General features: G+C 51.8%; 1 protein-coding gene across 1 annotated transcript; it reads right to left on the reverse strand.

The window, feature by feature from the left end:
* Window positions 1-1,761: 1,761 nt before the first annotated feature.
* On the reverse strand, window positions 1,762-10,907 carry Mrpl21 (mitochondrial ribosomal protein L21). Its single transcript, XM_052762218.1, has 7 exons — window positions 10,775-10,907; window positions 9,017-9,074; window positions 7,667-7,752; window positions 5,495-5,658; window positions 4,812-4,864; window positions 3,800-3,903; window positions 1,762-1,969 (listed from the first exon to the last, which is right to left on the reverse strand). The coding sequence occupies exons 1-7, from the start codon at window positions 10,872-10,874 to the stop codon at window positions 1,905-1,907; spliced, it is 630 nt and encodes a 209-aa protein (XP_052618178.1). The 5' UTR covers window positions 10,875-10,907; the 3' UTR covers window positions 1,762-1,904.
* Between the last annotated feature and the right edge of the window lie 15 nt (window positions 10,908-10,922).

Consider the following 10,922-nt stretch of genomic DNA (forward strand, 5'->3'; position numbering starts at 1 on the left):
AAGAGAGATGGCTTCCTGGGTCCAGCATGAACTTTGAATGGCAAGAGAAATTTGTTAGACATTGGCTGGGGACAGGGGCCAGAGAGCTCAGTGGTTAAGAGCATATATTGTTCTTGCAGAGGACCTGAGCTCCATTCCCAGCTCTCATATCTGACAAACACACAAACTGCCTGTAACTCAAACTCTAGGTGATCTGAACCCCCCTATGTCCCCCCCCATATGCAGACATACATAAATTAATAGTAATAAAAGAAGTTGGGGACGGCTCAGTGTGTAAAGCACTTGCTGTATAAGCCTGGAGACTTGAGTTCAGATCCATGTGTAAGCCATGTCTGTAATCCCAGTCCATCTACAGAGAGGCGGAGACAGGAGTCTCCATGAGTTCCACAGCCAGCTGGCCTGGCTTATGTGATAGTGAAGAAACTGTCTTGAATGAGGTAAAGGTAGGTCTAATTCCTGAGAGTTGTTCTCTGTGGCACACATGCGGAACCCGCCCCCCCAGAGAGAGAAAGAGAGAGAGAGAGAGAGAGAGAGAGAGAGAGAGAGAGAGAGAGAGAGAGAGAGAGAGAGAGAGAGAGAGAGAAGGAGGTAGGTAGGTTGATTTGATAGAAGTTGCAGGTTGCAGCCATGGCTTCCTGTAGGGAATGCACTCCACACCCAGGGCCTGTCCACCACCTTCCTACCAAGGCCTGCTTCAGTAGCAGTCCTGGGGCTCCTGTAGGAGGCCTGCTCTCCAGCAGCTCCCTCTCCCCTTTCAAGCTTCGTGTGGAGCTGGTCAGTGGGGTGCCGCCCCCTGCCGCACACAGAAGGAGCTGCAGGGAAACTGGAACCTGGCCAGAGACTGCAGGGCAACTGCCTTCCACCCCAATCCAAATGCCCCACCCCAGGAGTGTTGGCACATGTGCAATCCCAGCACTGAGAAGGCTGAGTCAGAGGAGTGCTTCAAAGTCAGGGTCAGCCTGGGCTATGTAGAGTGATACTGTGTCTCAAAAACTGAACATCTGAGGGTGATTCCTTAGGGCGGCTGGGACAATGAGGAAAATCCGTGATTGGATACAGGCTGCTGCCCTGGGAGACTGGCAGTTCCTGTGGAGGGCCTGTGGCTCCTCCTGACTCCAGGCTTCTGGCTGTGACCTTCCTGGTCCTCCTTCCCAAGGTGGGCCTGACTCACAAGGTCACAGCCTTGGAGCCCCAAACTCTTCCCAGGGTTGGAGCTCCCTTCTGCCTGTCTTATCCTTATGGTCCCTGTCTCCAGAAAGCACCGTGGCCTCCTCTAGCCTGTGCTGTGACCTCTGCTGACAGACAATGGAGACAAAGGACAGCAGCTGACACTCAGCACACATCACCCAGCCAGTCACAGCTTCCTTCCTTCCGAGACAGCGTCATGTAGCTCAGGCTGGCCCAGGACTTACTATGCAGCTGAGGATGACCTTGAATTTGCAATCCTCTTGCCTCAGTCTCTGAGAGCTGGGGATGAAGCCCAGGGCTTCCTGCATGCTAGGGAAGTGCTCTGCCACCTGAGCCACATGCCCAATCCCAGCAGCTGTTCTGGAATCCCACTCCTGGCCTTGCCCCCCTCTGCCCCAGGTATCAGTCCCTCTTATGCTAAGAATACCATTCCTGCCTGTCCAAGCAGCCGGTTTGGCCAGGGTTTGAGTGGGTCTGACTAGTCATTTTCTCCAGGCTTGCTGCTATGGCTCAGGGTGATGGCTGTTTAGATGTGGCCGATGTGAACCAATAATCAGGCATGAACCAGCTCAGTCTCCTACAAAATACTTTGTTTTTATTATCAGAGAGGGTCTTGCTGTGTAGCCCAGCCTGGCCTGGAACTTGTGATCCCCCTGCCTCAGCGTCCTGAGTGCAGACCTTAGTTTATTTTATGCTTCTTAGATATCTCTCTGTGGTCACAGCAAACGAGGTGCAATCTCAATGGTGTTAATCCGGAGGACGGTCTGTGGGTTCACGATGACTGAAAGAGAGAACCTTGTCACGGGCCAGGCCTCATCTCCTTCCTAGACAGCTGAGTACCAGCTGTCCCCAACAGTGCATTCTGCCCGGCCCCTGGCCATGCCCCTTGCCCCACTCTATTTGATGTGGACTGACCACCTCACTCCTGTCATGGGCCCCACCTACCACTGCAGATGCTGGAACCGCAGCAGCTCACGGTCAAGGGTCTGCTCCAATAGCCACACTGGCCTTAAGGCCTCGAGGGCAGGATGGGCCTACTCACTTTGGGAGACAGGGATGGGTGAGGTTCCCTCTTAACATAGACCATGATGCTCCTGACTAGGGTGGATATGAGACTATATCCCACTGCCTAGGACTGCTTTGCAACTGCCACTGTTACTATTTTGGGGGGGGGGGGGATGCAGGGAGGGAGCTGATTAAAAAAATTCTTTTTACTGTGTTTATGGGGCCCCTCTGCCTTGTAGGGAATGGTGTTCCGTGGCTCTCTATCTGTTCATGGACAATTGGCTGCTCTGAGGACAGTGTCAAATGTCCACATCAGAACAAAGCAGGTAACGGAGTGGGTCACACCTATTAGGGCCTAACAATTAGGCATTCCCTCAGGAATGAGGGGGGGTAGCGACATCTGCACTGAGGATACCCTGCACTTCCCCTTAGGAACCCCCTTACTCCAGACAAGAGAGAATGACTGGAGGGGCAAGAGGCACTGGTGATCCCTCCTGCCCTCCACGGCCCACCTGGCCTCGGCACCACACACCCGCTTTCTGGCACTGCCTCCCCATGACTTCTACCACCACAGCTAAGCCAACCACCATCTTGCCCCCGTCCCAAAGGGAACGCAGTGCCCTGTGAAGTCACCCTCAGACTCCACCCTGCCCTCACTCAGGTCAGCAGTCTCAAGGCACCACTCCTCCCTAGGACTGTTACTACTGGGGGTGGTGGGAGGGGGGCTGACTAAAAGAAAACAATCTCCCTGTGGGAGAGCTTGTCTTTGCTTCTGCCCCGTCACCTGCGCAGCTCCTGCCAAAGCAGCCCTGGGGCAGCTCTCAGCTGGTGCCCAGGGCCCAGCCTGCAGCCTTCTCCCATTGGTACTAGGCACTGTCGTCTCAACCCTGAACACTCCTACGCTGCCCTCAGTCTCTCTCCTCACACTGGCTCCGGGGCTTCTTCAGCATCCTCTGCTTCCAGACTTCAGATGAACCTGATCCTGTCACAGGCCTCCTCAACTCCTTAAAACTCAGCCAGCTGGCCACGGCCTGGACCACTTAGGATGTTTGTACTTGGCATCTCCACCACACTGCTGGGGCCCATTCCTAACGGGCCGATGCAGCATCACTGAGAAGGGAGAATGCAGACTGCCTAGTGACCAAAGCACTTCAAAGGAGCACAACTGGCTCCTCCGCTTCCTGCGGAGGTCATGGACCAGGTCCTGAGCATCTAATCATGTCTCCCTTTGAATTATCTGTGATGTCACAGGTACCACACATGCCAGGAGCTTTCCATCCTATTACCTCCTAAGCCCAACCTGTGCCATGGAGGGTGAACTACATTCCGCTCATGTGGGAGTTGCTTCTGGTTTTCCACGACAACCCAAGGTACCACTGCTGCCCCCGTGTCTCAAGTCAGGTGCCATGCTGGGGCGACAGCTGCTGTGTGGTCTGCATGTCACGCTGGGGCCATGGGAGTAGTTCTGGGGCCCTCACCCCACACAACACTGGCACGACTATCAGGGATGACATCACCCTGGTCTTGCCCAGCTACTTGGCAGGGAACATGGGTGACAACCACATGTGCTGGGAGTACGGGCCTCAATACACTGTTTTGCACTAACTTTTTTTCTTCCTGAAGTTTTTCCTTTTCCTAAATTTCATGTTGATTTTGGGCCATGATTCTGTCTTTTCAATGACTGTGGCTTCAACTCGCACGAGATCCTTCCTAGAAAAAAGGAAAAGAAACAACAATTTGAAGGTGCACTGATAATGCACTTCCTTGATTGCTTTCAGCTTTCCTCACACCTTGGGGAAGCTCCCAGAGGAGAGCCCCTGGCTTTGCAATGGGGTCTCACGCAGCCCAGACTGACCTGGAACTCCCTTTACATCCAAGGAGTGACTCTGACCTGATCCTCCTGCCTCTGCTTCCTGTGCAGGAAGCAACAGACATATGCCCACATCTGGTTTATAAACTGTAAACATTTTGAAAACAGTAAGAAAGCATAATGAAGAGCATGGCCTCCCAGTTCTTGGGAGGCAGAGGCAGGAGGATGGCCACAAATTCAAAGCCAGTCTAGTATACACTGTGAGCTCCAGTCTAACCAGATTACACAGTTAAACTCTGTCTCAAAAAGACAACAAAGAAAACTTTATTTTTTCTTAATTTTGTTTGTAGTGCTGAGATATAAACCCGGGGCCTCAAGCTTAACAGTAGGCACCCTATTCCTGAGCCGAACCACCAGCCCTTAAGATGATCTAAAAGGCCACAATGGCTGCTGGCTATAGTGTTACATGCCTTTGATCTCAACACCCAGGAGGCAGAGGCAGTCAGATCTCTGTGAGTTCAAGGCCAGCCTGGTCTACTTAGTGAATTTCAGGACAGCCATGGCTGTTACACAAGAGAGACCCTGTCCAGAAAACCAAAATAAAATAAAAGAGAGAGAGGCTGCACTGTAACGGATCAGTGACCGACCAGTCACCTGACTGGATGTCCCCTGGGGCAGCAAACACCTTCCCGAATGGTACAGGAGGGTGTTGCATCTAGCTCTCAGAGTGATGTGCGGTAATCCCCACTGGGCCCAACCACACAGTGTCCCATCTGTGCACCAAGCCCTGTGTCTAGCAGCTTATTACCTGAGGAGTGGCTTGCCGAGGAGTGTGAAGTTGTCTGCCCCGACCAGCAGGACCTGAAAGGATAAAATGTAGCGTATTTAATCCCTGGCTCCTCACCAAGGTCACAGAAACCACTGGGAGCAGGGAGTGGGGGATGCCCACATGATGTAACTAGACAGGAAACTGAAACTACAGTGAGGCCCAGGGCCCACAGTGGAGGGAGATAAATGACCTCTGCAAGCTGTTTGTTCTCTGAGCCCTCCACCTGCTGGAGAGGTAGATGCTGGAGGGTCAGGAGTAGTCTTGTCTACACAGCAAGTTTGAGGCTAGCTCGAGATACAAGACACTTTGTCGCAAATAAAAATAAAATTATCAGACCAAGCTGCTCTGGCTGCCATGACTGCTGCCCGCCCAGCAGCATCCTGCTGGAACTTCCCAGCCTCCCTGCAACAGCAGGTGCTACAAATCTCGCTCTGAGCTCGAATGGCAGTTTTATATGGGTGACTGAAAATGCTATGGAGGCACAGCTCGGTCTCCTTGCCCTCCACCAGCCCTGGTTTTCCTTTTGCTCTGCCCCCACACTGACCCTACTCCCCATTCACTGTGGCTGGGACTCCTGTGTTCCAGCATAGCTGAGAAAACCCTCCCAGTGATGTCTGTTTGGTGCCTGAGTCCTCGAGTCCACAAAACAGCCTGCACCTCACCTTCTCCAGACGAATCCTCTCCCCACACTGGACGTCCAACTCATTTTCAATTAGAATCAGGTCCTCGGAGGTCACCTTCCATTGGTGGCTGGCAAAGTGCACGACAGCGAAGAGCCGGCCATATTGGCCCGTGGCGATCAGCTCATTCACCTTCCTTACAACCTCTGCAGGACAGCAGTTGGCAATCATCCACTGGACAGGTGGCTGGCTGGCCGGCCATCTACTGTGAGGGGTGCTCCCTGCAGTCGTCCAGCCCTGCTTCCCCACCCGGTGGGCAGGTTCAGGGTTGGGCTGGTGCTCTCAGGAGTGCTGGCAGGGCTTGTCACTTCGGCAGTTCTGGGGCGGGACCCTCACCTTGCTTTGCTTTTTAAAAAAATCAATTAAGAGCCAGTGGACAAGCTGAGCATGAATGGCACATGCCTATAATCCCATTATTTGGGAGGTTGAGGCAGGAGGACTGCAGTGAGTCTGAGTCTAGCCTGGGCTACACCCCAGGGTGAGGTGTAAGCAGTCTGAGAAGTGAAGGGACAGTCCTTCTGCAGTCCTAGGAGCCAGAATTCTCTCTCTCTGAGTTGGCAGGGCCTTCCTGCCCTCCCCACTTCTTCTCTGCCCCTATCATCACATGCTGGCTCAAGCCATAGTCCCCTAGCCCTCAACTTTGCCCTGAGTGGTACTCAGGGAGCACCCAGCCCCAGCCCTAGGCCCAAGGCTGGACACATAGGATGGACATGACAATTCCTGCTCTGGAGACAGACCGAGACCAGAAGTAGCTCCTGGCATCCCTGGTGAAGGCTCAATGAGGAAGAGCCTTCAGTATCCTTGGGCTCAACATCCACAGAACTGGCCAAGACAGACAGATGGAAAATATGCAGAAAACCACAACAAAAATCAAAAACAAAACTGGTGCATGCACCAAACATATGCAGGCCTCTCCTGGTGGTGGTGCCCTCAACAGTGCAGCGGGGTGAGCAAAGTTTAGTGGGGTGAGCAGAGAGTGCAGCGGGGTGAGCAGAGTGCAGTGGGGTGAGCGCAGTGCAGCGGGGTGAGCAGAGTGCAGTGGAGTGAGCAGAGTGCAGTGAGGTGAGCAGAGTGCAGTGCGGTGAGCAGAGTGCAGTGCGGTGAGCAGAGTGCAGTGGGGTGAGCGCAGTGCAGCGGGGTGAGCAGAGTGCAGCGGGGTGAGCGCAGTGCAGCGGGGTGAGCGCAGTACAGTGGGGTGAGCGCAGTGCAGTGGGATGAGCAGAGTGCAGTGGGGTGAGCAGAGTGCAGTGGGGTGAGCAGAGTGCAGTGGGGTGAGCGCAGTGCAGTGGGGTGAGCACAGTGCAGCAGGGTGAGCGCAGTACAGTGGGGTGAGCGCAGTGCAGTGGGATGAGCAGAGTGCAGTGGGTTGAGCAGAGTGCAGTGGGGTGAGCGCAGTGCAGCGGGGTGAGCAGAGTGCAGTGGTGTGAGCAGAGTGCGGTGGGGTGAGCGCAGTGCAGCGGGGTGAGTGCAGTGCAGAAGGGGCTCCAGAGAAAAGGCAGGGCCTGCACAGGCTGCACACGAACACTTTGCTGTTCCACATCAGGGCAGGACATTCATGGATTCTGATATCTGTGGGAAGTCCTCCCACCAAACCCACAGACCCCTAGGCAGGACTATATTTATCTTGAAGAGCATCTCAAACAGTCTGTTAAATGCCAGAAGATTGCCTGCGACGATGGGAACTTCTAACTCTGGGGAACTCACAAGTGACTCTGCAGCCGACACAGCTGTGCTGCCTTTCCTGACATGTAGCCCAGGCTGGACACGAACTTGTGATTGTGAGGGCTGGAATGCCAGGTGTGCACCGACACATGACATATCTGGAGATGGAGGTGGACCCACTCCCCACCCCCATCACTTGGCTGCCTTGGGGCAGGTGCTGGAGGGCTGTTTATCAGTGAAGGCACACCTTAAATGTTGCTCACACGTGCTGTGGCTCAGAGCACTCAGAAACCTGTCATCTTGCTCCATGGCAATGACTGCCTTCATGGCTCATGAGAATGGACACTAGGTGCTACCCACTCATTTCCCTTTTTGTTCTGGTTTTTGAGATAGAGTCTAGGCTGGCCTCAAACTCTCAGTAATCCTCCTGCCTGGGCCTCCCACGTGCTAGGGCTACAAAGGCCACCCTGCCCGGCCCCTGCAAAGTCTTACCTGCATGGTGTCTGGTCTCTTCAACTGGGTCTGGCAGAACCACTTCTTGCCAGGGCGGTGAACTCAGGGAGGTCTTAGGAACGTAACTGAAAAAGCCATTTCATAAGTTCACATCACATGCACATGAAAGGCAGCTTCAAGTGCCCAAGAAACAGTTGTGTGGTGTAGAAGCTTGCTATGGAGGGCTATGAGATCCACAACACCAACGCTGGCTCTAGATCACTAACACAGGAGTTCTAACCGTTCTGTCCCCAAGGGAATGTGCAGACTTCAGACCTAAGCCTTGCCTGTCCATGCCATTCACAAGCACATCTGTGCAATGAATGGACACTTTCCCACCATACCAGTTCTCAAAGTCTCTAGGAACATGAATTCATGTTCTGTGGCCAGGCAGTGACCTCGGGGGACCAGGAGTAGCTAGAGGAGCTGTTCTCTAAGAGTCTCTGTTCTGAGTGCCATTAGGTTCAGTGACTGGGCAGGACAGATGGAGAACATGGAAAGAGGGAGCTGGGAAAAGTCTGGCAGGAGGGCTAGACCTGTCACAGGAGACTCGGAAGAACAGGCTGCTCAGTGAAATGCCACTTGGGGGTTCTTCATGTTTTCAGACTCTGTTTTGTAATTTATCCCTCTGAGAATCAAAGAGGCTTCTACTGCTGAGACTATCCACACAGCAGGCTTACTTATATAGTTTTGGGCCAAACCTGTATGCCAGATGCTGTTCTGGGGGTATGCATATATGTAACTTATGCATACATGCATGCATTACTTCTGTTGGGGATAGAACTACATGTATGTGAGTACATATGTATATGCATTTGTGCTAGAGGTGGAACCCAAGGCCTCAAGTATGTTAGGCAAACATGCTATCACTGAGCTATAGCCCCCCACAACCCCATCAAAATATAGACTTTTCTGTTTTTGTTTGCTGTTTTGTTTTGCTTTAAAGACAGGGTCTATTGTGTAGCTCTGGCTATTCTGAAACTTGCTATCTAGATTAGGCTGGCATCAAACTCAGAGAGATCCATCTGCTTCTGCCTCCCAAGTGCTGGGATTAAAGGCATATACTACTAAGTCTGCCATCACACCCAACCTCAAATTTAGAGAAGTATTTTCGTTTGTTTGTTTTGTTTTTGTTTTTCATAGGGTTTCTCTGTGTAGCTCTGGCTGTCCTAGAACTTGCTCTCTAGACCATGCTGGCCTCAAACTCAGGGATCTGCCTGCCTCTGCCTCCTGAGTGCTCAGATTAAAGGTTTGTGCCTCCACTGCCCAACTTGAGAAGTTTTAACTTGAAAGTAACAGTTTTACAAAGGAATGAAAAAAATCACCAAACCCATATATTGGTATTATTACCCTTGTGGATATGAAGTGCTCTGTGAATTGAATCTTCGAGAAGCAGACTGGAGGGAGGCTGTAAGAACAAGAGAAACATAGTGGGTAGTTACTCTGAGGAAATGCACAGATCTGTTGCAAGTGTCTGGTCCGACCTATGGGATCACAACCTGCCTCTGGAAAAGTCCAGGTGAGGACTGGTGATGGCTGGGGGGTGGCGGCGGCGGCGGCGGCGGCGGCGGCGGCGGCGGCGGCAGCGGCGGCGGTAAAATAGCTGCTATATGAGTGTGAGAACCCAAGTTCAGATCAGCAGCATTAAAATAGGCTGATCCACTAGGCACAGCACCACCCATTGTTACCCCAGCACTGGGGAATAGAGACAAAGGGATCTCGGGGGCTGGTTGACTAGCTAATCTAACCAAAATGGCCAGCTTCAGGTTTAGTAAGAAACCTTGAGAAATAAGGTGGGGAGGGGCTGGAGGGATAGGTCAGTGCTTAAGAGCACTGGCTGCTCTTGTAGAGGGCAAAGTTTGCTTCCTAGCACCTACATGACAGCTCACAACTGCCTGCAACTCCAGTTCCAGGGGAATCTGTGATAAGTCAGCCTGACTCCATCTTAGGTGTGAAAGCCATCTTAGAGTAAAGACAAACTAGGTTTGTTCATGTTTATGATTAAATCTGTTTCTCAAGGGTCAGGTTTTGCCCCACTTGTGACCTTAACTACAAATGGTTCTGTAGTGCCTGTTGCAGGAAACAGCAACTGTGCTTCTGTTTCAAAAGGTTATTATGACCACCTGTTGTTAGACCACCTTGTTATAACTGACTACCTTGTTATGACCACCTTGCAACCATGTCTTTGTTTCAGAAGGTTAATATGACCAACTTGTTATGCTTATGTTTTGCTTCTGTAACCCTACTTGCCTGCCAAATCCTCCATTTGGAAACTCCCTACTCCTGAACTATAAGAACTTATCTCACCCATGTCCAATGCTGACCTTTTGAACTCTGCCTTAGGGGGAAGCAGCTGTGTACATGAATAAAAAAAATTTGTCCATGATGATTTGGGTTGGTGGTTTTTCTCCTCAAATCTATGAGATTAATATCTGATCCCTTCTTTTGGACTCCAAAAGCACCTTCACTAAAATGCACATATAAGACACCTCTCATACACAAATAAACATCAAAATAAATTTTAAAAGAAAAAAGAAAGGAAGGAAGAAAGAAAGAAAAAGAAAAGGTAGAAGTCAAATACTGGTCACCTGACATTGTCATCCGGTCTCCACACAGGCATTTGCACCCACCTGCACACATACATACACACAACACATATTCAACCCAAAAAAAGTTCGGCCGACAAAACTAAAGACACATTACTAAGTTACTAGTTATGCTTCAAGATGGTTCATCCCATGGTCTAAGATACGAGGGTGGCTAGAAGCCCGAGGACAAATGTCCACGTTCAGGCGTTGAAACCCTATATAGAGGCTTCCGAATCGCTTCTAAGTCCCCTCTATATGGCCCTGGGTGGCACTTCTCTGAGACTGTTTGCGTCTTTGTAATATAGGACCTACACATACATTTAAGAGCGCTTGTTATTACTAAACAACGAACTGAAGGAACAGCGTTCTCATCCCAGGTTCTCGTACTCCCAAATCCCGTGCAATATTCACGATGCATGCAACCAACACAACAGGCCCCAAGGCGGACTCAGACAGACGTGCGGCAAACAGCGGGCGCACTGCTTCTGTTTCCTCCCTCCCCAGGCCTCCCTGGTCTCACCAGCTCCGGGTCCGGAGGATGCCAGGATGCTGCGGCTACATACAGACACCAGCCTCCCGAAAGCGCCTGGCAACGCCAAGGCCGCTATGGACGCCGCCATTTTTCCACAGTCCCAGCCGGAAGCGGAAGCTGCGCGAACCTCGTGCTT

Source organism: Peromyscus californicus, unplaced genomic scaffold, assembly GCF_007827085.1.
Source record: "Peromyscus californicus insignis strain IS unplaced genomic scaffold, ASM782708v3 Scaffold_4__1_contigs__length_199733344, whole genome shotgun sequence".
NCBI lineage: Eukaryota > Metazoa > Chordata > Mammalia > Rodentia > Cricetidae > Peromyscus > Peromyscus californicus.

Excerpts from the sequence above, each read along its gene's own strand:
- Mrpl21 (XM_052762218.1), bottom strand. The coding sequence starts at position 10,874 with ATGGCGGCGTCCATAGCGGCCTTGGCGTTGCCAGGCGCTTTCGGGAGG. Across the intron at positions 9,075-10,774 it reads ATCCTCCGGACCCGGAGCTG|CCTCCCTCCAGTCTGCTTCT; the intron begins GTGAGACCAGGG and ends TTGTTCTTACAG. Across the intron at positions 5,659-7,666 it reads AGAGACCAGACACCATGCAG|AGGTTGTAAGGAAGGTGAAT; the intron begins GTAAGACTTTGC and ends GCTGTCCTGCAG.